The 27,603-nt window shown below is 53.1% G+C and overlaps 1 protein-coding gene across 4 annotated transcripts in view; it reads left to right on the top strand.

Annotated features, from left to right (window-relative positions):
* The first annotated feature begins 8,430 nt into the window (after positions 1-8,430).
* Positions 8,431-27,603, top strand: part of DYSF (dysferlin) — a 515,016-nt gene continuing 495,843 nt past the window's right edge. For all 4 annotated transcript variants that reach the window (XM_063925289.1, XM_063925290.1, XM_063925288.1 and 1 more), the window contains exon 1: positions 8,431-8,621. In XM_063925289.1, the coding sequence (XP_063781359.1) occupies positions 8,534-8,621 (88 nt within the window). In that variant the 5' untranslated portion in view covers positions 8,431-8,533. The remainder of the gene's footprint in view (positions 8,622-27,603) is intronic.

Genomic DNA, 27,603 nt, shown 5'->3' with positions numbered 1-27,603 from the left:
CCAAGAGTTCTCAAACTCATAAGGAGTACAAGAGTTCAGGCGATCCTCATTCCTCCGGACTGGCCAAGAAGGACTTGGTATGCGGATCTTCTGGATCTACTACTAGAAGAGCCGAGGCCTCTTCCTCTTCGGGAGGACCTGCAGCAGCAGGGGCCGTTCGCTTATCAAGACTTATCATGTCTACGTTTGACAGCATGGAGGTTGAACGCCAGATATTAGCTCAGAAGGGTATTCCAAACAAGGTTATTTCTGCCCTGATACAGGCTAAGACAGGAGTAACGTTAAAACATTACCATCGTATTTGGAAAAAATATGTATCTTGGTGTGAGTCCAAGAAGTTTCCTGCGGTGGAGTTTCAACTGGGACGTTTTCTCTTCCTGCAAACAGGTGTGGATATGGGCCTGAGGTTAGGATCCATAAAGGTCCAAATTTCGGTCCTATCCATTTTCTTCCAGAAACAGTTGGCTGCCTTCCCTGAGGTTCAGACTTTTTTGAAGGGAGTTCTGCACATCCAACCTCCCTTTGTACCGCCTATGGCGCCTTGGGATCTTAACGTGGTGTTGCAGTTCCTCCAGTCGGACTGGTTTGAGCCTCTACAGGAGGTTGAGGTCAAGTTTCTCATGTGGAAGGCTGTCACTTTGTTGGTTTTAGCTTCTGCTAGACGTGTGTCGGAGTTGGGGGCTTTGTCATGTAAAAGCCCATACTTGATCTTCCATGAAGACAGAGCTGAGCTCCAGACACGTCAGCAGTTTCTTCCGAAGGTTGTGTCGGTATTTCATATCAACTAACCTATTGTGGTGCCAGTTGCGACTGACTCCTCAATTTCATCAAAGTCCTTAGACGTTGTAAGGGCTCTGAAAATCTATGTGAAGAGGACTGCTCGTCACAGAAAATCGGACTCTCTGTTTGTCCTGTATGATCCCAAGAAAATGGGGTGTCCTGCTTCTAAGCAGACGATCTCTCGCTGGATCAGGTTCACTATCAAGCATGCGTATTCTACGGTGGGATTGTCGTGTCCTACGTCTATAAGGCCCACTCTACTCGTAAGGTGGGGTCATCCTGGGTGGCTGCCCGTAGTGTCACGGCATTACAACTTTGCCGAGCAGCAACTTGGTCTGGATCGAACACGTTTGCAAAGTTCTACAAGTTTGATACTTAGACCAAATTTCAGGTCCTCAGAGGCCAATCTGTTCTGCAGGAGCCTCCGCGCTCTCCCTCCCATTCTGGGAGCTTTGGTACATTCCCATGGTACTAATGTGGACCCCAGCATCCTCTAGGACGTAAGAGAAAATAGGATTTTAATTACCTACCGGTAAATCCTATACTCGTAGTCCGTAGAGGATGCTGGGCGCCCGCCAAGCGCTTCGTTTTCCTGCTATCATTGTTTGGTTCAGTACTGCTTCATTTTAGTTGCGTACTGCATTGTTACTTGGTAAGTAATGTTTCAGCAGTTGCTGAGTAGTTCAAGCTCGTTAGCTTGGTTTGCCTTGTTTGTGTGAGCTGGTATGAATCTCACCACTGTCTGTGTAAAATCCTTCTCTCGATGATGTCCGTCTCCTCGGGCACAGTTTCTAGACTGAGTCTGGTAGGAGGGACATAGAGGGAGGAGCCAGCCCACACTCTCAAACTCTTAAAGTGCCAATGGCTCCTGGTGGACCTGTCTATACCCCATGGTACTTATGTGGACCCCAGCATCCTCTATGGACTACAAGAAAAGGATTTACCGGTAGGTAATTAAAATCCTATTTTTCATGCATAAAAGGTTTTTTAAATATATTCAATACATTTGATCTATTTTTACATGACTGTTTTTGTTAAACGTAAAAATAAAAGTCGGAATCTGGGAAGTTATCCCTTATTGCTCTGGGCCAATATCACCAGGGCAGCTTTAACTGAGTAATACCCCTTTCACACAGAGGGGCAGATGTATTAAGCCTGAAGAATTGATAAGGAACCAGCCAATCAGATTCTGTCATTTTTCAAACCCGTAATGATTGGCTGGTGCGTTATCAACGTGCACTTATCATTGCTTTATGACTTCTCCAGGCTTCATACATCTGCCCCACTGAGTGAAATTACCCGGTGAAGCAGATAAACACAGGTATTTGCCAGGATTTCTGTCTGAAAGGGTATTACCCAGCAATATTTTATTGATAAATTGTGGTGATAAGCGATTTAAATAGGTAAATATAGGTTACCACAAAGGGGCTGTTCCTGATTACTAGTCCCTATAACTTTGAACTGGTGGAAAGGGATTAAGTGGAGGGAGATAAATCACCAACCAACCAGCTTCTAAAGCTGGGTACACACTATGCGATGTGTACCCAGCTGATGCATCGCGCGACAGAAGCTGGCATTGGTACACACTTGCTGACGACGGAGCAACATCGGCGGCCATGCTGCATTTGGCAGCATGGCCCTCATTAACTGATCAGAAGACAAAACTGATGAGCACAGGGGTGCACAAATAAAGCGTACACACTTACCGATGTGGCTGATGTATCGCTAAGTGTGTACACAGCTTTACTGTCACTTTTTTGCAAACACATCCTGTGACATGGCAGGAGCTGATTGGTTGGTACTTTATCTCTTGATGACATCATCAGTTCACGTGCAGTGTTTGCAGTCAGTTAGAGATTCCCAGAGGTGATTTTTGGCATTATGGCTCCGCCTCCCTTGCACCGTGCCTCAGTTTGCTGCATCACTTTGTGGGGATGAGGTATTAGTAGGGAAGTGGGCAGGATGTGGAAGGGCGCCCTGATCTGTGGGAATCTCCAGGTCATTCTGGGACAGGAGGCAACTGTGGGCTATATGCGGGCAGATGAGAGGACAGCTATGTCTGATGTACATGGTAAATACTTACATCACCGCTATGTATCAGTTTTACCTCAGCGCTCAAGCTAAGTATACTCATCCTATTACAGCATGGAAGTGAATGTCTTTCAGCTGTATATACTGTATAGTACATATATGCAAATATAAACACTTTATCTCTAGGGTTTGACACACCTGTCACAGAGTGAGGTAGATACCACAGGTGCCTGCAGTGAAGATGTGACATGAGGCCTTACATAATTGCCAACTGTGTTTCTTCCCTCCGGGAGAATCCCAGAGAGGAGATGCAGCTGACAGATTTGGGGGCAAGGACAGGCTTTCCAAGGCATTAGGCCCCTCCCCCAACAAAAAATTGTGCATCCATGTGGAGGGGGCAGGGCTAAAATTACACATTTAGCCCTTCCACATGGACCAGAAGTCCCAGTATTGTCTGCCCTTCCTGCCTGCTTCACTGGGGAGCAGGTGGGATGTGGGAGATTGACCCAGAGCCGCCATCAGTGGGGGACTGCTGGTACTGGAGTCCCGGGCCCAGACAGAGAGGGGGCACAGTGGGATTCCAATAACGTTTTTCAGGTTATTTTTGTGACCCAGCGCATGTGACATCACGCCGATGATAGAGAGAGGAAGAGCTGTGGTGCATGAGGATCAGCCAGATGAAGGTAAGTGTCATGCTGGAGAGAGAAAAAGGGCCCCCGGCCAGAGAGACAGAAGGGGGGCTGGCTGGAGTTAGAGATACATAACCCAGGGCTGGAGAGACAGAAGGGGTCTGGCTGGGGTTAGAGAGACATAACCCAGGGCTGGAGAGACAGAAGGGGGGCTGGCTGGAGTTAGAGAGACATAACCCAGGGCTGAAGAGACAGAAGGGGTCTGGCTGGGGTTAGAGAGACATAACCCAGGGCTGGAGAGACAGAAGGGGGGCTGGTTGGAGTTAGAGATACATAACCCAGGGCTGGAGAGACAGAAAGGTGTGGCTGGGGTTAGAGAGACACAACCCAGGGCTGGAGAGACAGAAGGGGGCTGGCTGGGGCTAGAGAGACATAACCCAGGGCTGGAGAGACAGAAAGGTGTGGCTGGGGTTAGAGAGACATAACCCAGGGCTGGAGAGATAGAAGGGGGCTGGCTGGGGTTAGAGAGACACAACCCAGGGCTGGAGAGACAGAAGGGGGCTGGCTGGGGTTAGAGAGACATAACCCAGGGCTGGAGAGACAGAAAGGTGTGGCTGGGGTTAGAGAGACATAACCCAGGGCTGGAGAGACAGAAGGGGGCTGGCTGGGGCTAGAGAGACATAACCCAGGGCTGGAGAGACAGAAGGGGGGCTGGCTGGAGTTAGAGAGACATAACCCAGGGCTGAAGAGACAGAAGGGGTCTGGCTGGGGTTAGAGAGACATAACCCAGGGCTGGAGAGACAGAAGGGGGGCTGGTTGGAGTTAGAGATACATAACCCAGGGCTGGAGAGACAGAAAGGTGTGGCTGGGGTTAGAGAGACACAAACCAGGGCTGGAGAGACAGAAGGGGGCTGGCTGGGGCTAGAGAGACATAACCCAGGGCTGGAGAGACAGAAAGGTGTGGCTGGGGTTAGAGAGACATAACCCAGGGCTGGAGAGATAGAAGGGGGCTGGCTGGGGTTAGAGAGACACAACCCAGGGCTGGAGAGACAGAAGGGGGCTGGCTGGGGTTAGAGAGACATAACCCAGGGCTGGAGAGACAGAAAGGTGTGGCTGGGGTTAGAGAGACATAACCCAGGGCTGGAGAGACAGAAGGGGGCTGGCTGGGGCTAGAGAGACATAACCCGGGGCTGGAGAGACAGAAGGGGGCTGGCTGGGGTTAGAGAGACATAACCCGGGGCTGGAGAGACAGAAGGGGGCTGGCTGGGGTTAGAGAGACATAACCCGGGGCTGGAGAGACAGAAGGGGGCTGGCTGGGGTTAGAGAGACATAACCCAGGGCTGGAGAGACAGTAGGGGGATGGCTGGGGTTAGAGAGACATAACCTGGGGCTGGAGAGACAGAAGGGCGCTGGCTGGGGCTAGAGAGACATAACGCGGGGCTGGAGAGACAGAAGGGGGCTGGCTGGGGCTAGAGAGACAGAAAGGCCTGGCTGGGGTTAGAGAGACATAACCCAGGGCTGGAGAGACAGAAGGGGGCTGGCTGGGGCTAGAGAGACATAACCCAGGGCTGGAGAGACAGAAGGGGTCTGGCTGGGGTTAGAGAGACAGAAGGGGTCTGGCTGGGGTTAGAGAGACATAACTCAGGGCTGGAGAGACAGAAGGAGGCTGGCTGGGGTTAGAGAGACATAACCCAGGGCTGGAGAGACAGAAGGGGGCTGGCTGGGGCTAGAGAGACATAACCCAGGGCTGGAGAGACAGAAGGGGGCTGGCTCTGGCTAGAGAAACAGAAGGGGGCTGGCTTGGGCTAGAGAGACATAACCCGGGGCTGGAGAGACAGAAGGGGGCTGGCTGGGGTTAGAGAGACATAACCCAGGGCTGGAGAGACAGAAGGGGGCTGGCTGGGGTCAGAGAGACATAACCCAGGTTCTGGAGAGACAGAAGGAGTCTGGCTGGGGTTAGAGAGACATAACCCAGGGCTGGAGAGACAGAAGGGGGCTGGCTGGGGTTAGAGAGACATAACCCAGGGCTGGAGAGACAGAAGGGGGCTGGCTGGGGTTAGAGAGACATAACCCAGGGCTGGAGAGACAGAAGGGGGCTGGCTGGGGTTAGAGAGACATAACCCAGGTTCTGGAGAGACAGAAGGAGTCTGGCTGGGGTTAGAGAGACATAACCCAGGGCTGGAGAGACAGAAGGGGGCTGGCTGGGGTTAGAGAGACATAACCCAGGGCTGGAGAGACAGAAGGGGGCTGGCTGGGGTTAGAGAGACATAACCCAGGGCCGGAGAGACAGAAGGGGGCTGGCTGGGGTTAGAGAGACATAACCCAGGGCTGGAGAGACAGAAGGGGGCTGGCTGGGGTTAGAGAGACATAACCCAGGGCTGGAGAGACAGAAGGGGTCTGGCTGGGGTTAGAGAGACATAACCCAGGGCTGGAGAGACAGAAAGGGCTGGCTGGGGTTAGAGAGACATAACCCAGGGCTGGAGAGACAGAATGGGACTGGTTGGGGCTAGAGAGACATAACCCAGGGCTGGAGAGACAGAAGGGATCTGGCTGGGGTTAGAGAGACATAACCCAGGGCTGGAGAGACAGAAGGGGGCTGGCTGGCGTTAGAGAGGCATAACCCAGGGCTGTAGAGACAGAAGGGGGCTGGCTGGGGTTAGAGAGACATAACCCAGGGCTGGAGAGACAGAAGGGGGCTGGCTGGGGTTAGAGAGACATAACCCAGGGCTGGAGAGACAGAAGGGGGCTGGCTGGGGCTAGAGAGACATAACCCAGGGCTGGAGAGACAGAAGGGGGCTGGCTGGGGTTATAGAGATATAACCCAGGGCTGGAGAGGCAGAAGGGGGCTGGCTGGGGTTAGAGAGACATAACCCAGGGCTGGAGAGACATAAGGGGTCTGGCTGGGGTTAGAGAGACATAATCCAGGGCTGGAGAGACAGAAGGGGTCTGGCTGGGGTTAGAGAGACATAACCCAGGGCTGGAGAGACAGAAGGGGGCTGGCTGGGGCTAGAGAGACAGAAGGGGTCTGGCTGGGGTTAGAGAGACATAACTCAGGGCTGGAGAGACAGAAGGAGGCTGGCTGGGGTTAGAGAGACATAACCCAGGGCTGGAGAGACAGAAGGGGGCTGGCTGGGGCTAGAGAGACATAACCCAGGGCTGGAGAGACAGAAGGGGGCTGGCTCTGGCTAGAGAGACAGAAGGGGGCTGGCTGGGGCTAGAGAGACATAACCTGGGGCTGGAGAGACAGAAGGGGGCTGGCTGGGGTTAGAGAGACATAACCCAAGGCTGGAGAGACAGAAGGGGGCTGGCTGGGGTTAGAGAGACATAACCCAGGGCTGGAGAGACAGAAGGGGGCTGGCTGGGGTTAGAGAGACATAACCCAGGGCTGGAGAGACAGAAGGGGTCTGGCTGGGGCTAGAGAGACATAACCCAGGGCTGGAGAGACAGAAGGGGTCTGGCTGGGGCTAGAGAGACATAACCCAGGGCTGGAGAGACAGAAGGGGTCTGGCTGGGGTTAGAGAGACATAACCCAGGGCTGGAGAGACAGAAGGGGGCTGGCTGGGGTTAGAGAGACATAACCCAGGGCTGGAGAGACAGAAGGGGGCTGGCTGGGGTTAGAGAGACATAACCCAGGGCTGGAGAGACAGAAGGGGTCTGGCTGGGGCTAGAGAGACATAACCCAGGGCTGGAGAGACAGAAGGGGTCTGGCTGGGGCTAGAGAGACATAACCCAGGGCTGGAGAGACAGAAGGGGTCTGGCTGGGGCTAGAGAGACATAACCCAGGGCTGGAGAGACAGAAGGGGTCTGGCTGGGGCTAGAGAGACATAACCCAGGGCTGGAGAGACAGAAGGGGTCTGGCTGGGGCTAGAGAGACATAACCCAGGGCTGGAGAGACAGAAGGGGTCTGGCTGGGGCTAGAGAGACATAACCAGGGGCTGGAGAGACAGAAGGGGGCTGGCTGGGGTTAGAGAGACATAACCCAGAGCTGGAGAGACAGAAGGGAGCTGGCTGGGGCTAGAGAGATGTGTGGAGATAAGATAATGAGGGAAGGGATCAGTACGAAATCCCGCTATACGGGATCCCGGCGGTCGAAATACCGACACCGGAATCCCGACCAGCACAGTCCCGACAGGGGTGTCGAGCGGAACGCAGCCCCTTGCGGACACGGTGCCTCGCTGCGCTCGGCACACTAATTTATTCTCCCTCTATGAGTGTCGTGGACACCCACGGAGGGAGAATATGTCGGGATTGTGTCGGTCGGGATTCCGGTGTCGATATTTCGACAGCTGGGATTCCATCCGGCGGGATGTTGACCGCATCCCTGATGGAAGGGGGGCTATTGTACGCACATCGGTTGATGTTTTCTTACTGTGCATGTGTCTGAGCCGCAGTGCGCACACAAGTGATTGAATCGCAGTGATTGTATTGCGATGGTGGTCGCAACAAGGTATTCGTTACAAAGTGAGTGACAGGTATACAGCATTTGAGGGTGGTAACGGGGAGTAGTCGGGTAAACGCAGGCATGCCATGGCGGTTCAGATGGCGTTTTTTTGGCGTGAATAAATTTGTGTTCTCACTTGCTACTGGAGAGCCCTCTGTGTCCCGGGAGAGCAGCTCAGCCTACGCCTCCTTCAGAGGCACTCAGACATATAGTCGCAACGGTGTATGGCAAAAACAGCAGCAGCAATCACAAGGACAACCACATCCGAATTAGGCCCAATATGTCATGACATGAAGAGAACTGACGTATCCGGTCTGGTTTAAAACCAGTGCTGTACGATATCTGTTCATCCTTGTATATTATGCACTGATAAACATTGCTTTTATTAGGTATAATTAATTGATGACCTGATTAAAGAAATCCCTCTTTTAATATCTTTAAAAAAAAAAAGCAACCCACAGCTGTCGCCCAATTTGGTGGGAGCGGCTGAGACTCCGGAGTCCCTGATACAGGTCCCAGGGCTGTGTGTGGGCAGTTTATAGCACAGCACAGACGTGAGAGGATCTCACTTGTCTAGTGCACACAGAGGGAGCCTGCGAGGCAGCTCCCAGCCCATTGCAGCCAGTCGGCGACAGCACTGCATGCAGGAGCCATGCTGAGAGTATTCATCCTACATGCTGAGAATGTGCAGACCCCAGACTCAGACGTCAGTGACACCTACTGCTCAGTGGTCTTCCAAGGTAAGTGCTGGGATGCCGGGTCAGCAGTGGCCATGCTGGGGAGGGGAGAAGGCAGCCTGCAGGACACATCATGACTGTGCAGTGACAGCTGAGGATGGTATTTTGGGAAGGTAACTGAATACCCTGTACTGTACACTGCAGCAGCAGCAGCCGGCCTGGTAGCTTAGTGGGGCCTGGGCTGTTAGGTTACAGTATAATGGAGCACAATGAGCAGGGCAATGCCTCATTCAGAGGTAATCACCATGTAATGCTGCATTTCAGGGACTGTCAGAGCATTTGTGTCCGCGACCCCTGGGCTGTCGTTTCCTATGGATGAAATATACTGTCAGCATGGGTCATCTGTATGGGTATTTGTATGGGTGTATGTCAAACCCAGCCTGCAACATGGCAGTTAGTAGCTGATTGGTTAGTACTTTATCTCTCTCCACTTTATCTCCAAGCTTTGATAAATATGGGCATAATATGTAAAAGACACTAGTCAGGCAGGATGGATTCTTACTGGTACGTTCAGGAGACATGGAACCTCGCTGGCACATACAGTATAGGCCATTTCCCTTTAAGTGAACCCATTGTGTGCTCATCTTACATGCATTGGTTATAATGTAATAATACGTGTAACAGAACCATGTCGGCATTTTCAGTAAGTTACCGTTGTCTCCGGCTGTATGTTGTGCAGCATACATATTTGGAGTCATCTCTATGATTAGCGCAAAGTGGTGTACAGGTATGTATGTGAGAAACTGAGAGAGGGTGTGACTGAGCATAAAGCCAACGTTTCTATGCACCTATGGAGTTCCACCGGTAGCAGAACAAGCCATTGGGCATGATTCAGTGTGGACGCACGGCCGATGCTGGATGTAGTAGAGCATTTTTTTGGTACTGTGCATGAGCCCCGAGAGTGTCCATACATAGTCTCAGTTGTTCTTTCAGATGCATGCAGGCAGTAGTGTACTGTAAGTAACTGTATTAGGCAACACTAGGGGCCTTCCCCCCCAACCCCGATACCTCCACCAAACGCTGGCTACCTATCACTCACTATGGGAAGAAATCCTCTCTGCTCCTTTGCCGTGCAGAACCTCTTTGGTGCCTCCTCAGTAGCAAAACATTGCTCCACTGCCTCCGCAATTTCTAACGCGTTTCAAGGAGTACCCACCGCTTTATCAAGAAGTGCACTTCTTGATAAAGAGGAGGGTACTCCTTGAAACGCGTTTAAGCGGCTGGAGAGACCACTTGATGCAGGAGGAAACCGGTAACATCCACAAACATTTGGAGAAGCAGGTGTAACATCGCAACCAGTTACTGCAGCACAGGACATTTGCACCACCTGCACTATCCGAGGACTGTGTGTTTCCCCACAAGCAAGTGATATACCAAACTGGTATTTTTTAAATTGACTGTGTATTTTAAATAAAACCATTTATAACCTCTATTGAGATGCAAGCCTTGTTTGAAGTGAAGGTCGTTCTGCACAGATGAAAGATACCTTTATATGAACACGAGACAGAAATTTAATGCTAGTTTCATTCTAATTTTAATTGAAGAAAAGCCTTGTTTGATGTGTGTAAAGAAACTGCTATGTGAACTCGAGGAAGAAATTCAATGTAAGTTCTGTCCTTGAGAGAGCCAGAGATTGTCCAGATTTGAGAAGAGATTCTGTGGCTGGTTCAAATGAATGGGCTAATGACGGCTGATGTGATAGCCCCTGTTTCTCTCTTGCTATCTGAGCACCTATCAGCAGAGGCCATGAACATGTGACGCCAGAACATCACACCAGGGGTGAGGACCACTGGCACCGGGAGGAAGAGCAGTGCCTGGGGTGTCCTAAAGATGCTCCTAGTGGCTCTACTGGCACCCTGCAAGCCAAGCACAGGTGCCATAGGACAGAGACAGTACCACCCCCAGGGCCCTAGGTGGTAGCACCTCTCACACACCCCTAGTCACGGCTTAGCTTACTGCTGTATGTCACTGGGCCACTATCAACGTAGTTAGCAGTACAGACCCCATTGCCGACTATAGGGAAGCAACAAAAGCTTTTCCAGATTCAGTGGAGGCTTCCAAGATTTGCTGAGTCGCCAGTGGGTGGCAGCGCAATACGCACAGCTCATTAGCCCATCGCTGGCAGTGGTAAGCTGCCATGTACACAGTGTGAGAGCACAAGTGAGGAGGGGGACACTGCGGGACACACGGGCGGATTGGAAACTGAAAGTGACCATGGAAAAATCTGTAGAAGTGGCCTCACATGGGCAGCACAAGGGGTATACCGTGTCACTACAGCGGCAGCACCGCCCTCACATGTCAACAAAACAGGCCCCGTGTGCACTTCGGCCCACCAGGGATCTTCACTGTAAGGCCTCCAGCATATTCCAGTGCACTTTACAGGAGGTAATAAAACATTAATAAAACAAGGCTGGGCAACATAATATTCTGTATTCTCCGCAGAGTGAGTGAGTGAGAGTGTGTGTGTGTGTCGTGACGGCATTGCTCAGTAATGCTGTGAATGCACCTTCAGTTATAATTAGCCTCCTGCTCCCACTCATGATGTCACTGCCAGGAAAATCTGCCCGGAGTGGCAAGTCCGTTGTATCTAGCAAATGTGAGGGTGCAGAAACTGGTGGTCAGCACAGATGAAGCAGACAGGGCCCCCAACACCCCCTCCTCCCCATCTGGCAAACAAACTGATTGGTTGATACTTTATCTCTCTTCACTTTATCTCTCTGCAAGATTTTATAAACCTCCCCCATGACCTCTTTCACATTCACTGTCACCGCCTGTGATACGCTGAGTTGCCATTTTGGACGGGGCTGACGCCAGTGTCGTTTTAAAGTTGATTTAAAAAAAAGATCAGCTGGAAGAGTGACAGTTGGAGAGATAAAGCTGCGAGGAGGGTATTGTGCAGTGATCAGCAGCTGAGAGAGAGATAGAGGCAGGGAAAAATAGGGAGTGTCTGGGACTTGTAGTGTAAAGCCATGCTGAGAGCCCTGTCCATTTGTTTGCTGTACCTACCTTTTGGAAGGGAAGCCACATCCTTATTTATGTCCTAGATTTGGTGAGCGGAACCCATTATTACACACAACCTCTATGTGTGATATAGAGACACTGCTCTAATATTATATTATCAGCGTTGCAACATTGCTATGTGACCTTCGGTTTTAAATACACTTTAAGAACACCCAACGGTTGCTCAAAGAGTTAATTGTAATGCGGGTTATCAATCATATGTCATCTGTGTTAAACTATTCGGTCATCCTACTAATGTGTAAAGGACATAGCTATTTCTGTATAGGGAACAGTCAATTAGAAAAAGGGTAATAGCTTGTGTTGTTGTAATTTATGTGATTTATTGTATGTTTATTGTTTATTGAACCAAACCTATTATACTATAGCAGAGACCCAGACCAGTAATTTTGGATTACTAGAAATTATTCTAGATTACTTTTATATAAGTTTTGTCTCCCATTGCTTGGGTCTGGTTGGGGAACCCTTGCCTCTCTGCTGGGTGTGGGCTGAGGGCCTAGTTCAGACATGGACGCTGTCTGCATCTACAGACAGAAATCCTCAATACATGACATGCTGAGAGTATTGAGGGTTGTGGTTGACAGCGATTGGTTTAGAGCATAGAAAAATAGCTAGTTAAAATAAAATTGTAATAAACAGAATGAAATATACTAAAGTGCTTTGTTTTTTGCAACACCACACATGGCTTTTGGAGCTTTCTTGTGCGGTTTGTAAACCGTGCGTTAACTAAAGGGCGTCTATAAAAATGGGTGCCCAATTGAGCAAATCAATTGTTTCTCTGTTCGGGTGCCCATTCATATTTAATGCACCTGATAGCACTGGATTTAGCCATGCAAAGCAACTAAATCCGTCTAAAACTCTTGTTTGGGCACCTAAAGTCTTTGTTTTGGAGCTTTGGGCGCCCAAATTGCATAATTTTCACGCATTTCTTCTTGCACCTCCGGAGGTTGTGAGAAAAAATGCTTCTGTCGCGGCTAATGGGCGTCTGATCAGAGCGACAATTGAATTGCTTCGATAGACGCCCATTAGTTTAGACACCCAGCAGGAGGTGCCCAGAACATTTGAATCACTCCCAAAAGGTCAAACCGCAAATGAAAGCACATCAATCAATTCCACCAGTTCTAAAGCCCCAATTCTAAGATCTGGCAGGTATCAAAATGTCACACCGCTTCTCAGAATAGGCCCTTGATCATTATCTGCTTGTGGCCCATGTGGCCCTTAATTTGGCCATGGCTGCTGGGGTATTAGTGCTGAAAGTAACTATGGTCTATTTTACCTCTGGGCACCTGGATGTTGAGAAGGGCAAGGCCGGAATATATAAGACCCGTCACCCCATCAATTTACCATTATCTGTCTGCTGGTTCCTTTGCTGGCAGTCCTAATGGGCTATACTGAAATTATCCTCCTCATCTGTCATCTTCTCAAACAAATAATTACCCAGGCTTCTGTACGTTACACATCAAGGGTCAATCTCGGGCCACCATGCTGGTAAAGGTAAAATAAATACACTTAATAAACATAAAGGTTAAAGGTTGCCCAATATCTCGTGATCCATAACATATTCGCTACCCCTTCTCCTTATGAAGGTGGCAAAGGGAACAGTGACCCGTGACACAGTTTCTCCTGCACACCAGCCATCACACAGTCACCCTGTCTGGAGAGTCCTCATTACCACGCCCCCTTTACACGTGGCCACGCCCCTTTTCGGATTTGTACCGATTTTTACATGTGGAGGGTATGCACACTCTGTTACCCCCTTCACGCGCCAGGATGCACAAGGCTGAATAGGGGGCGTGGCCTCTGCGGGAATCTGTACTGCCACCCAGAGACCAGTACAGCATTTTGGTTTCACACCCTCTGACAGTAGCGGATCTTGCCATGGGCAAGCAGGGCTTTTGCCCGGGGCGCCGCCTTCCGGAGGGCGCCGGCACCATCCGGAGGGCGCCGGCGCCATCCGGAGGGCGCCGCACCATGGCAAGATCCGCTGCTGCTGTCAGTGCCCGCTGTCGCTGCCCCCCGTCGTGAAGAGAACTAGACGCTACGCGTCTAGTTTCCCTTCGTGGAGAGGACCTTTACTGTGCGGTGCGCGATGACGTCATCGCGCACCGCACATCATTTCAGCCACGCCCCTATTGCCCGCCCGGGGTGCTGCAAACCCTGGAGCCGGCCCTGCCCTCTGACGGTGACACCTGGGTGCAGGACGCACCCGCCTACTGACAGCACTGACCGTAGGAACTGAGTAGGCTTTTACCATACTATCCCTTTAAACCAGGACACTCACGTATTACAGAACTAGTTCTGTGGCGGATAAAATCCAGGGTAAATGCTGCCTTGAATTAAGCAGCCACAGAACCTGTGTAATTCATGAGTTTCCCGGTTTACAGGGATAGTATGGTAAGCCTAGAACTGAGGGGACTTATATCTTTGTTTAAACCTGCTCTCCTAATAATTTTTACAATATGATTGTTACACAATACACTTATAAGACCCTAAACGTATGACTGACACACAGACAAAAATGTTAACCAAACTACACTTAAAATCAATCAATTTTGACGTGACTCGTGTTACAGACGAATGAGACTCACGTTACATTTCTGTCTCCAGTCAAAGGGCTCTGAATTAATCAGTGTAGCACTGTACTTGCCCAGGGCCCCAAAATCTGAATCTGGCTCTATGGCCCTCATTCCGAGTTGTTCGCTCGCAAACTGTTTTTAGCAGCTTTGCACACGCTAAGCCGCCGCCTACTGGGAGTGAATCTTAGCTTTTCAAAATTGCGAACGAAAGATTCTCAAAATTGCGAATAGACACTTCTTAGCAGTTTCTGAGTAGCTCCAGACTTACTCGGCATCTGCGATCAGTTCAGTGCTTGTCGTTCCTGGTTTGACGTCACAAACACACCCAGCGTTCGCCCAGACACTCCTCCGTTTCTCCAGCAACTCCCGCGTTTTTCCCGGAAACGGTAGCGTTTTTTCGCACACTCCCATAAAACGGCCAGTTTCCGCCCAGAAACACCCACTTCCTGTCAATCACATTACAATCACCAGAACGAAGAAAAAACCTTGCAATGCCGTGAGTAAATTACCTAACTGCATAACAAATTTACTTGGCGCAGACGCACTGCGAACATTGCGCATGCGCATTAGCGACTAATCGCTCCGTTGCGAGAAAAAAATACTGAGCGAACTACTCAGAATGAGGGCCAATACACGAATCTGGCTTACGCTGCCCAAGCTGAGAAAGATTGGAGGACACTGTAGGATGAATGTTCTCACGCTATAAAGCTGCCTATCTATACCCAGCCACAGCTGCACTGTTATGGTTGGTAGTACAGGGTACATACACTATGCAGTAGTTATCGGACACTGTGACATCGTTTGTCCTCTGACCTATAGGATCACACTGGGATTCCTTGTTGCAGACATGCCACGTACACCCCACACTGGAGATTCCTGCATAATGCATTGCGGAGACGGTTTCTGTGCAGAGAACAAGGCCACATTTAGCGTACATGCACTAAGTAAAGATATGTGCGTCCTCATATACTCAGGCCGATTACTAACAACCTTCCCCATGGTCCCAACTTGAACAATATAAATCGATTTCAGACCAGTTTGGGTCAGCTCACCCAAATCGACACATCTGGTCACTGCAACCATTAGAATCCCTGTAACACTGAGCAGCTGAGAGTTATTCACATGGCGTGAAGAGCGGAACACACTGACAAACACACACATTGTAACATAAGGCATGCAATTTTTTGTGTTTAAAGATTGTTGGGACACATTTGTCCAACAGGGGGTGCACGCTACTCACATAAATCCCAAGACTTTTCCATGTAATTCCATAAGACATTCCTGCAGACCTCTCACCCAGTGTACATCCTCATTTACATGGTTTGTCCCTCATATATCTGGTATGGTGGCACAGTGAGTTCTGCAGCAATGAAGGTGAAGGTTATGTTAATGCTGGCTGCAGGATGGAAAGTGTCTGTGCTCACATGCACATCATGCTCACCAGAATGCAGGCGGCATATTCAGCAGACCTCTCAGTTGTCCTGATTTCGTGGGGCAGTCCTGTTTTTTGGGGACTGTCCTGCTGTCCCACCCGCGAGCCGCAGTGTCCTGTCTCATTAAGTTTTTGCTCTACAGCGGTGAATAGGTGCTGTGTGCGGCAGCGGTGAATACACAATATGTGCTGCAGCAGTGTATAGGCGCTGTGTGCGGCAGCGGTGAATAGAGACTGTGTGTGCGACAGCGGGGGATAGAAGATGTGCGCAGCAGCGGCGAATAGAGACGCTGCGTGAGACAGCGGGGGATAGACGATGTATGCGGCATCAGTGCATAGACGCTGTGTGCGGCAGTGGTGAACAGAGACTCTGTGTGCGACAGCAGGGCATAAATGTGTGCGGCAGCGGTGAAAAGATGCTGTGTGCGGCAGCGGTGAATAAACGCTTTGTGCGGCAGTGGTGATTAGACACTGTGTGCGGCAATGGTGAATAGATGCTTTGTGCGGTGATGGTGAATAGACGCTGTGTGCGGCAATGGTGAATAGATGCTGTGTGCGGTGATGGTGAATAGACGCTGTGTGCAGCAGCGGGGAATAGATGCTGTGTATGGAGATGGTGAATAGACACTGTGTGCGGCAGAGGGGAATAGACGCTGTGTGCGGTGATGGTGAATAGACACTGTGTGCGGCAGAGGGGAATAGACGCTGTGTGCAGTGATGATGAATAGACGCTGTGTGCGGTGATGATGAATAGACGCTGTGTGCGGTGATGGTGAATAGACGCTGTGTGTGGCAGAGGTGAATCGACGCTGTGTGCGGTGATGGTGAATAGACGCTGTGTGCAGCAGCAGTGAATAGATGCTGTGTGCGGCAGTAGTGAACAGACGCTGTGTGCGGCAGCAGTGAACAGACGCTGTGTGCGGCAGCAGGGAATAGACGCAGTGTGCGGCAGCAGTGAAGGTGAATAGACGCTGTATGCGGCAGCGGTGAATAGATGCTGGGTGCGACAGTGGTGCATAGACACTGCATGCCGCAGCAGTAAATAGATGCTGCGTGCGGCAGCAGGGAATAGACGCTGTATGCGGCAGCAGTGAATAGACGCTGTGTGCGGCAGCGGTGAATAGGCGGTGTGTGCAGCAGTGGTGAATAGATGCTGTGTGCAGCAGGAGTGAATAGACGATGTGTGCAACAGCGGGGAATAGACGCTGTGTGCGGCAGCGGAGAATAGACGCTGTGTGCGGCAGCAGTGAATAGACATTGTGTGCGGCAGTGGTGAAGGGGAATAGATGCTGTGTGCGGCAGAGGTGAATAGACGTTGTGTGCGGCAGCGGTGAAGAGGAATAGATGCTGTGTGTGGCAGTGGTGAATAGATGCTGTGTGTGGCAGTGGTGAATAGACGCTGTGTGTGGCAGCGGTGAATAGACGCTGTGTGTGGCAGCGGTGAATAGACACTGTGTGTGGCAGCGGTGAATAGACGCTGTGTGCGGCAGCGGTGAATAAACGGTGTGTGCGGCAGCGGTGAGTAGACGCTGTGTGCAGCAGCGGTGAATAGACGGTGTGTGCGGCAGCGGTGAATAGACGTTGTGTGCGGCAGCAGTGAAGGGGAATAGATGCTGTGTGCGGCAGCGGTGAATAGACGTTGTGTGCTGCAGCGGTGAATAGACGGTGTGTGCGGCAGCAGTGAAGGGGAATAGATGCTGTGTGCGGCAGCGGTGAATAGACGCTGTGTGCAGACGTGGTGAATAGATGGTGTGTGCGGCAGCGGTGAGTAGACGGTGTGTGCGGCAGCGGTGAATAGACGATGTGTGCGGCAGCAGTGAAGGGGAATAGATGCTGTGTGCGGCAGCGGTGCATAGACGCTGTGTGCGGCAGTGCTGAATAGATGCTGTGTGCGGCAGTGCTGAATAGACGCTGTGTGCGGCAGTGGTGAATAGACGCTGTATGCGGCAATGGTGAAGGGGAATAGACGCTGTGTGCTGCAGCAGGGAATAGATGCTGTGCGCGGCAGAGGTGAATAGACGTTGTGTGCGGCAGCGGTGAAGAGGAAAAGATGCTGTGTGTGGCAGCGGTGAATAGACGCTGTGTGTGGCAGCGGTGAATAGACGCTGTGTGTGGCAGCGGTGAATAGATGCTGTGTGCGGCAGCGGTGAATAAACGGTGTGTGCGGCAGCGGTGAGTAGACGCTGTGTGCGGCAGCGGTGAATAGACGGTGTGTGCGGCAGCGGTGAATAGACGGTGTGTGCGGCAGCAGTGAAGGGGAATTGATGCTGTGTGCGGCAGCGGTGAATAGACGTTGTGTGCGGCAGCGGTGAATAGACGGTGTGTGCGGCAGCAGTGAAGGGGAATAGATGCTGTGTGCGGCAGAGGTGAATAGACGCTGTGTGCAGCAGTGGTGAATAGACGGTGTGTGCGGCAGCAGTGAGTAGACGGTGTGTGCGGCAGCGGTGAATAGACGGTGTGTGCGGCAGCAGTGAAGGGGAATAGATGCTGTGTGCGGCAGCGGCGAATAAACGTTGTGTGCGGCAGCGGTGAATAGACGGTGTGTGCGACAGCAGTGAAGGGGAATAGATGCTTGCGGTAGCAGTGAATAGACGCTGTGTGCAGCAGGAGTGAATAGACGATGTGTGCAACAGCGGGGAATAGACGCTGTGTGCGGCAGCGGTGAATAGACATTGTGTGCGGCAGGGGTGAAGGGGAATAGATGCTGTGTGCGGCAGAGGTGAATAGACGTTGTGTGCGGCAGCGGTGAAGAGGAATAGATGCTGTGTGTGGCAGTGGTGAATAGACGCTGTGTGTGGCAGCGGTGAATAGACGGTGTGTGCGGCAGCGGTGAATAGACGCTGTGTGCGGCAGCGGTGAATAAACGGTGTGTGTGGCAGCGGTGAGTAGACGCTGTGTGCGGCAGCGGTGAATAGACGGTGTGTGCGGCAGCGGTGAATAGACGGTGTGTGCGGCAACAGTGAAGGGGAATAGATGCTGTGTGTGGCAGCGGTGAATAGACGTTGTGTGCTGCAGCGGTGAATAGACGGTGTGTGCGGCAGCAGTGAAGGGGAATAGATGCTGTGTGCGGCAGCGGTGAATAGACGCTGTGTGCAGAAGTGGTGAATAGATGGTGTGTGCGGCAGCGGTGAGTAGACGGTGTGTGCGGCAGCGGTGAATAGACGATGTGTGCGGCAGCAGTGAAGGGGAATAGATGCTGTGTGCGGCAGCGGTGCATAGACGCTGTGTGCGGCAGTGCTGAATAGATGCTGTGTGCGGCAGTGCTGAATAGACGCTGTGTGCGGCAGTGGTGAATAGACGCTGTATGCGGCAATGATGAAGGGGAATAGACGCTGTGTGCTGCAGCAGGGAATAGATGCTGTGCGCGGCAGAGGTGAATAGACGTTGTGTGCGGCAGCGGTGAAGAGGAAAAGATGCTGTGTGTGGCAGCGGTGAATAGACGCTGTGTGTGGCAGCGGTGAATAGACGCTGTGTGTGGCAGCGGTGAATAGATGCTGTGTGCGGCAGCGGTGAATAAACGGTGTGTGCGGCAGCGGTGAGTAGACGCTGTGTGCGGCAGCGGTGAATAGACGGTGTGTGCGGCAGCGGTGAATAGACGGTGTGTGCGGCAGCAGTGAAGGGGAATAGATGCTGTGTGCGGCAGCGGTGAATAGACGTTGTGTGCGGCAGCGGTGAATAGACGGTGTGTGCGGCAGCAGTGAAAGGGAATAGATGCTGTGTGCGGCAGAGGTGAATAGACGCTGTGTGCAGCAGTGGTGAATAGACGGTGTGTGCGGCAGCAGTGAGTAGACGGTGTGTGCGGCAGCGGTGAATAGACGGTGTGTGCGGCAGCAGTGAAGGGGAATAGATGCTGTGTGCGGCAGCGGCGAATAGACGTTGTGTGCGGCAGCGGTGAATAGACGGTGTGTGCGACAGCAGTGAAGGGGAATAGATGCTTGCGGTAGCAGTGAATAGACGCTGTGTGCAGCAGGAGTGAATAGACGATGTGTGCAACAGCGGGGAATAGACGCTGTGTGCGGCAGCGGTGAATAGACATTGTGTGCGGCAGGGGTGAAGGGGAATAGATGCTGTGTGCGGCAGAGGTGAATAGACGTTGTGTGCGGCAGCGGTGAAGAGGAATAGATGCTGTGTGTGGCAGTGGTGAATAGACGCTGTGTGTGGCAGCGGTGAATAGACGGTGTGTGCGGCAGCGGTGAATAGACGCTGTGTGCGGCAGCGGTGAATAAACGGTGTGTGTGGCAGCGGTGAGTAGACGCTGTGTGCGGCAGCGGTGAATAGACGGTGTGTGCGGCAGCGGTGAATAGACGGTGTGTGCGGCAACAGTGAAGGGGAATAGATGCTGTGTGTGGCAGCGGTGAATAGACGTTGTGTGCGGCAGCGGTGAATAGACGGTGTGTGCAGCAGTGGTGAATAGACGGTGTGTGCAGCAGTGGTGAATAGACGGTGTGTGCAGCAGTGGTGAATAGACGGTGTGTGCGGCAGCGGTGAATAGACGGTGTGTGCAGCAGTGGTGAATAGACGGTGTGTGCAGCAGTGGTGAATAGACGTTGTGTGCGGCAGCGGTGAATAGACGGTGTGTGCAGCAGTGGTGAATAGACGGTGTGTGCGGCAGCGGTGAGTAGACGGTGTGTGCGACATCGGTGAATAGACGGTGTGTGCGGCAGCAGTGAAGGGGAATAGATGCTGTGTGCGGCAGCTGTGAATAGACGTTGTGTGCGGCAGCGGTGAATAGACGGTGTGTGCGGCAGCAGTGAAGGGGAATAGATGCTTGCGGTAGCGGTGAATAGACGCTGTGTGCAGCAGCGGTGAATAGACGCTGTGTGCGGCAGCAGTGAAGGGGAATAGATGCTGTGTGCGGCAGCGGTGAATAGACGCTGTGTGCGGCAGTGCTGAATAGATGCTGTGTGCGGCAGTGCTGAATAGACACTGTGTGCGGCAGTGGTGAATAGACGGTGTGTGCAGCAGTGGTGAATAGACGCTGTATGCGGCAATGGTGAAGGGGAATAGACGCTGTGTGCTGCAGCAGGGAATAGATGCTGTGCGCGGCAGAGGTGTATAGACGTTGTGTGCGGCAGCGGTGAAGGGGAATAGCTGCTGTGTGTGGCAGTGCTGAATAGACGCTGTGAGTGGCAGCGGTGAATAGACGATGTGTGTGGCAGCGGTGAATAGACGGTGTGTGCGGCAGCGGTGCATAGACGCTGTGTGCGGCAGCGGTGAATAGACGTTGTGTGCGGCAGCGGTGAATAGACGGTGTGTGCGGCAGTGGTGAATAGACGCTGTATGCGGCAGCAGTGAATAAACGGTGTGTGAGGCAGTGGTGAATAGACGCTGTGTGCGGCAGCAGTGAAGGGGAATAGATGCTGTGTGCGGCAGCGGTGAATAGACTCTGTGTGTGGCAGTGGTGAATAGACGGTGTGTGCAGCAGTGGTGAATAGATGCTGTATGCGGTAGTGGTGAAGGGGAATAGACGCTGTGTGCGGCAGCGGTGAATAGACGCTGTGTGCGGCAGCGGTGAATAGACGCTGTGTGCGGCAGTGCTGAATAGATGCTGTGTGCGGCAGTGCTGAATAGACGATGTGTGCGGCAGTGGTGAATAAACGGTGTGTGCGGCAGCGGTGAGTAGACGCTGTGTGCAGCAGTGGTGAATAGACGGTGTGTGCGGCAGCGGTGAATAGACGTTGTGTGCGGCAGCAGTGAAGGGGAATAGATGCTGTGTGCGGCAGCGGTGAATAGACGTTGTGTGCTGCAGCGGTGAATAGACGGTGTGTGCGGCAGCAGTGAAGGGGAATAGATGCTGTGTGCGGCAGCGGTGAATAGACGCTGTGTGCAGAAGTGGTGAATAGATGGTGTGTGCGGCAGCGGTGAGTAGACGGTGTGTGCGGCAGCGGTGAATAGACGATGTGTGCGGCAGCAGTGAAGGGGAATAGATGCTGTGTGCGGCAGCGGTGCATAGACGCTGTGTGCGGCAGTGCTGAATAGATGCTGTGTGCGGCAGTGCTGAATAGACGCTGTGTGCGGCAGTGGTGAATAGACGCTGTATGCGGCAATGGTGAAGGGGAATAGACGCTGTGTGCTGCAGCAGGGAATAGATGCTGTGCGCGGCAGAGGTGAATAGACGTTGTGTGCGGCAGCGGTGAAGAGGAAAAGATGCTGTGTGTGGCAGCGGTGAATAGACGCTGTGTGTGGCAGCGGTGAATAGACGCTGTGTGTGGCAGCGGTGAATAGACGCTGTGTGTGGCAGCGGTGAATAGATGCTGTGTGCGGCAGCGGTGAATAAACGGTGTGTGCGGCAGCGGTGAGTAGACGCTGTGTGCGGCAGCGGTGAATAGACGGTGTGTGCGGCAGCGGTGAATAGACGGTGTGTGCGGCAGCAGTGAAGGGGAATAGATGCTGTGTGCGGCAGCGGTGAATAGACGTTGTGTGCGGCAGCGGTGAATAGACGGTGTGTGCGGCAGCAGTGAAGGGGAATAGATGCAGTGTGCGGCAGAGGTGAATAGACGCTGTGTGCAGCAGTGGTGAATAGACGCTGTGTGCAGCAGCGGTGAATAGACGCTGTGTGCGGCAGCAGTGAAGGGGAATAGATGCTGTGTGCGGCAGCGGTGAATAGACGCTGTGTGCGGCAGTGCTGAATAGATGCTGTGTGCGGCAGTGCTGAATAGACACTGTGTGCGGCAGTGGTGAATAGACGGTGTGTGCAGCAGTGGTGAATAGACGCTGTATGCGGCAATGGTGAAGGGGAATAGACGCTGTGTGCTGCAGCAGGGAATAGATGCTGTGCGCGGCAGAGGTGTATAGACGTTGTGTGCGGCAGCGGTGAAGGGGAATAGCTGCTGTGTGTGGCAGTGCTGAATAGACGCTGTGAGTGGCAGCGGTGAATAGACGATGTGTGTGGCAGCGGTGAATAGACGGTGTGTGCGGCAGCGGTGCATAGACGCTGTGTGCGGCAGCGGTGAATAGACGTTGTGTGCGGCAGCGGTGAATAGACGGTGTGTGCGGCAGTGGTGAATAGACGCTGTATGCGGCAGCAGTGAATAAACGGTGTGTGAGGCAGTGGTGAATAGACGCTGTGTGCGGCAGCAGTGAAGGGGAATAGATGCTGTGTGCGGCAGCGGTGAATAGACTCTGTGTGTGGCAGTGGTGAATAGACGGTGTGTGCAGCAGTGGTGAATAGATGCTGTATGCGGTAGTGGTGAAAGGGAATAGACGCTGTGTGCGGCAGCGGTGAATAGACGCTGTGTGCGGCAGCGGTGAATAGACGCTGTGTGCGGCAGTGCTGAATAGATGCTGTGTGCGGCAGTGCTGAATAGACGATGTGTGCGGCAGTGGTGAATAAACGGTGTGTGCGGCAGCGGTGAGTAGACGCTGTGTGCAGCAGTGGTGAATAGACGGTGTGTGCGGCAGCGGTGAATAGACGTTGTGTGCGGCAGCAGTGTAGGGGAATAGATGCTGTGTGCGGCAGCGGTGAATAGACGTTGTGTGCTGCAGCGGTGAATAGACGGTGTGTGCGGCAGCAGTGAAGGGGAATAGATGCTGTGTGCGGCAGCGGTGAATAGACGCTGTGTGCAGAAGTGGTGAATAGATGGTGTGTGCGGCAGCGGTGAGTAGACGGTGTGTGCGGCAGCGGTGAATAGACGATGTGTGCGGCAGCAGTGAAGGGGAATAGATGCTGTGTGCGGCAGCGGTGCATAGACGCTGTGTGCGGCAGTGCTGAATAGATGCTGTGTGCGGCAGTGCTGAATAGACGCTGTGTGCGGCAGTGGTGAATAGACGCTGTATGCGGCAATGGTGAAGGGGAATAGACGCTGTGTGCTGCAGCAGGGAATAGATGCTGTGCGCGGCAGAGGTGAATAGACGTTGTGTGCGGCAGCGGTGAAGAGGAAAAGATGCTGTGTGTGGCAGCGGTGAATAGACGCTGTGTGTGGCAGCGGTGAATAGACGCTGTGTGTGGCAGCGGTGAATAGACGCTGTGTGTGGCAGCGGTGAATAGATGCTGTGTGCGGCAGCGGTGAATAAACGGTGTGTGCGGCAGCGGTGAGTAGACGCTGTGTGCGGCAGCGGTGAATAGACGGTGTGTGCGGCAGCGGTGAATAGACGGTGTGTGCGGCAGCAGTGAAGGGGAATAGATGCTGTGTGCGGCAGCGGTGAATAGACGTTGTGTGCGGCAGCGGTGAATAGACGGTGTGTGCGGCAGCAGTGAAGGGGAATAGATGCAGTGTGCGGCAGAGGTGAATAGACGCTGTGTGCAGCAGTGGTGAATAGACGGTGTGTGCGGCAGCAGTGAGTAGACGGTGTGTGCGGCAGCGGTGAATAGACGGTGTGTGCGGCAGCAGTGAAGGGGAATAGATGCTGTGTGCGGCAGCGGCGAATAGACGATGTGTGCGGCAGCGGTGAATAGACGGTGTGTGCGACAGCAGTGAAGGGGAATAGATGCTTGCGGTAGCAGTGAATAGACGCTGTGTGCAGCAGGAGTGAATAGACGATGTGTGCAACAGCGGGGAATAGACGCTGTGTGCGGCAGCGGTGAATAGACATTGTGTGCGGCAGGGGTGAAGGGGAATAGATGCTGTGTGCGGCAGAGGTGAATAGACGTTGTGTGCGGCAGCGGTGAAGAGGAATAGATGCTGTGTGTGGCAGTGGTGAATAGACGCTGTGTGTGGCAGCGGTGAATAGACGGTGTGTGCGGCAGCGGTGAATAGACGCTGTGTGCGGCAGCGGTGAATAAACGGTGTGTGTGGCAGCGGTGAGTAGACGCTGTGTGCGGCAGCGGTGAATAGACGGTGTGTGCGGCAGCGGTGAATAGACGGTGTGTGCGGCAACAGTGAAGGGGAATAGATGCTGTGTGTGGCAGCGGTGAATAGACGTTGTGTGCGGCAGCGGTGAATAGACGGTGTGTGCAGCAGTGGTGAATAGACGGTGTGTGCAGCAGTAGTGAATAGACGGTGTGTGCAGCAGTGGTGAATAGACGGTGTGTGCGGCAGCGGTGAATAGACGGTGTGTGCAGCAGTGGTGAATAGACGGTGTGTGCAGCAGTGGTGAATAGACGTTGTGTGCGGCAGCGGTGAATAGACGGTGTGTGCAGCAGTGGTGAATAGACGGTGTGTGCGGCAGCGGTGAGTAGACGGTGTGTGCGACATCGGTGAATAGACGGTGTGTGCGGCAGCAGTGAAGGGGAATAGATGCTGTGTGCGGCAGCTGTGAATAGACGTTGTGTGCGGCAGCGGTGAATAGACGGTGTGTGCGGCAGCAGTGAAGGGGAATAGATGCAGTGTGCGGCAGAGGTGAATAGACGCTGTGTGCAGCAGTGGTGAATAGACGCTGTGTGCAGCAGCGGTGAATAGACGCTGTGTGCGGCAGCAGTGAAGGGGAATAGATGCTGTGTGCGGCAGCGGTGAATAGACGCTGTGTGCGGCAGTGCTGAATAGATGCTGTGTGCGGCAGTGCTGAATAGACACTGTGTGCGGCAGTGGTGAATAGACGGTGTGTGCAGCAGTGGTGAATAGACGCTGTATGCGGCAATGGTGAAGGGGAATAGACGCTGTGTGCTGCAGCAGGGAATAGATGCTGTGCGCGGCAGAGGTGTATAGACGTTGTGTGCGGCAGCGGTGAAGGGGAATAGCTGCTGTGTGTGGCAGTGCTGAATAGACGCTGTGAGTGGCAGCGGTGAATAGACGATGTGTGTGGCAGCGGTGAATAGACGGTGTGTGCGGCAGCGGTGCATAGACGCTGTGTGCGGCAGCGGTGAATAGACGTTGTGTGCGGCAGCGGTGAATAGACGGTGTGTGCGGCAGTGGTGAATAGACGCTGTATGCGGCAGCAGTGAATAAACGGTGTGTGAGGCAGTGGTGAATAGACGCTGTGTGCGGCAGCAGTGAAGGGGAATAGATGCTGTGTGCGGCAGCGGTGAATAGACTCTGTGTGTGGCAGTGGTGAATAGACGGTGTGTGCAGCAGTGGTGAATAGATGCTGTATGCGGTAGTGGTGAAGGGGAATACACGCTGTGTGCGGCAGCGGTGAATAGACGCTGTGTGCGGCAGCGGTGAATAGACGCTGTGTGCGGCAGTGCTGAATAGATGCTGTGTGCGGCAGTGCTGAATAGACGATGTGTGCGGCAGTGGTGAATAAACGGTGTGTGCGGCAGCGGTGAGTAGACGCTGTGTGCAGCAGTGGTGAATAGACGGTGTGTGCGGCAGCGGTGAATAGACGGTGTGTGCGGCAGCAGTGAAGGGGAATAGATGCTGTGTGCGGCAGCGGTGAATAGACGTTGTGTGCTGCAGCGGTGAATAGACGGTGTGTGCGGCAGCAGTGAAGGGGAATAGATGCTGTGTGCGGCAGCGGTGAATAGACGCTGTGTGCAGAAGTGGTGAATAGATGGTGTGTGCGGCAGCGGTGAGTAGACGGTGTGTGCGGCAGCGGTGAATAGACGATGTGTGCGGCAGCAGTGAAGGGGAATAGATGCTGTGTGCGGCAGCGGTGCATAGACGCTGTGTGCGGCAGTGCTGAATAGATGCTGTGTGCGGCAGTGCTGAATAGACGCTGTGTGCGGCAGTGGTGAATAGACGCTGTATGCGGCAATGGTGAAGGGGAATAGACGCTGTGTGCTGCAGCAGGGAATAGATGCTGTGCGCGGCAGAGGTGAATAGACGTTGTGTGCGGCAGCGGTGAAGAGGAAAAGATGCTGTGTGTGGCAGCGGTGAATAGACGCTGTGTGTGGCAGCGGTGAATAGACGCTGTGTGTGGCAGCGGTGAATAGACGCTGTGTGTGGCAGCGGTGAATAGATGCTGTGTGCGGCAGCGGTGAATAAACGGTGTGTGCGGCAGCGGTGAGTAGACGCTGTGTGCGGCAGCGGTGAATAGACGGTGTGTGCGGCAGCGGTGAATAGACGGTGTGTGCGGCAGCAGTGAAGGGGAATAGATGCTGTGTGCGGCAGCGGTGAATAGACGTTGTGTGCGGCAGCGGTGAATAGACGGTGTGTGCGGCAGCAGTGAAGGGGAATAGATGCAGTGTGCGGCAGAGGTGAATAGACGCTGTGTGCAGCAGTGGTGAATAGACGGTGTGTGCGGCAGCAGTGAGTAGACGGTGTGTGCGGCAGCGGTGAATAGACGGTGTGTGCGGCAGCAGTGAAGGGGAATAGATGCTGTGTGCGGCAGCGGCGAATAGACGTTGTGTGCGGCAGCGGTGAATAGACGGTGTGTGCGACAGCAGTGAAGGGGAATAGATGCTTGCGGTAGCAGTGAATAGACGCTGTGTGCAGCAGGAGTGAATAGACGATGTGTGCAACAGCGGGGAATAGACGCTGTGTGCGGCAGCGGTGAATAGACATTGTGTGCGGCAGGGGTGAAGGGGAATAGATGCTGTGTGCGGCAGAGGTGAATAGACGTTGTGTGCGGCAGCGGTGAAGAGGAATAGATGCTGTGTGTGGCAGTGGTGAATAGACGCTGTGTGTGGCTGCGGTGAATAGACGGTGTGTGCGGCAGCGGTGAATAGACGCTGTGTGCGGCAGCGGTGAATAAACGGTGTGTGTGGCAGCGGTGAGTAGACGCTGTGTGCGGCAGCGGTGAATAGACGGTGTGTGCGGCAGCGGTGAATAGACGGTGTGTGCGGCAACAGTGAAGGGGAATAGATGCTGTGTGTGGCAGCGGTGAATAGACGTTGTGTGCGGCAGCGGTGAATAGACGGTGTGTGCAGCAGTGGTGAATAGACGGTGTGTGCAGCAGTAGTGAATAGACGGTGTGTGCAGCAGTGGTGAATAGACGGTGTGTGCGGCAGCGGTGAATAGACGGTGTGTGCAGCAGTGGTGAATAGACGGTGTGTGCAGCAGTGGTGAATAGACGTTGTGTGCGGCAGCGGTGAATAGACGGTGTGTGCAGCAGTGGTGAATAGACGGTGTGTGCGGCAGCGGTGAGTAGACGGTGTGTGCGACATCGGTGAATAGACGGTGTGTGCGGCAGCAGTGAAGGG

This window comes from Pseudophryne corroboree, chromosome 1 (genome assembly GCF_028390025.1).
Source record: "Pseudophryne corroboree isolate aPseCor3 chromosome 1, aPseCor3.hap2, whole genome shotgun sequence".
Lineage (NCBI taxonomy): Eukaryota > Metazoa > Chordata > Amphibia > Anura > Myobatrachidae > Pseudophryne > Pseudophryne corroboree.
The sequence above is the reverse complement of the archived record's forward strand: the minus strand, read 5'-3'. Positions and strand labels throughout refer to the sequence as shown.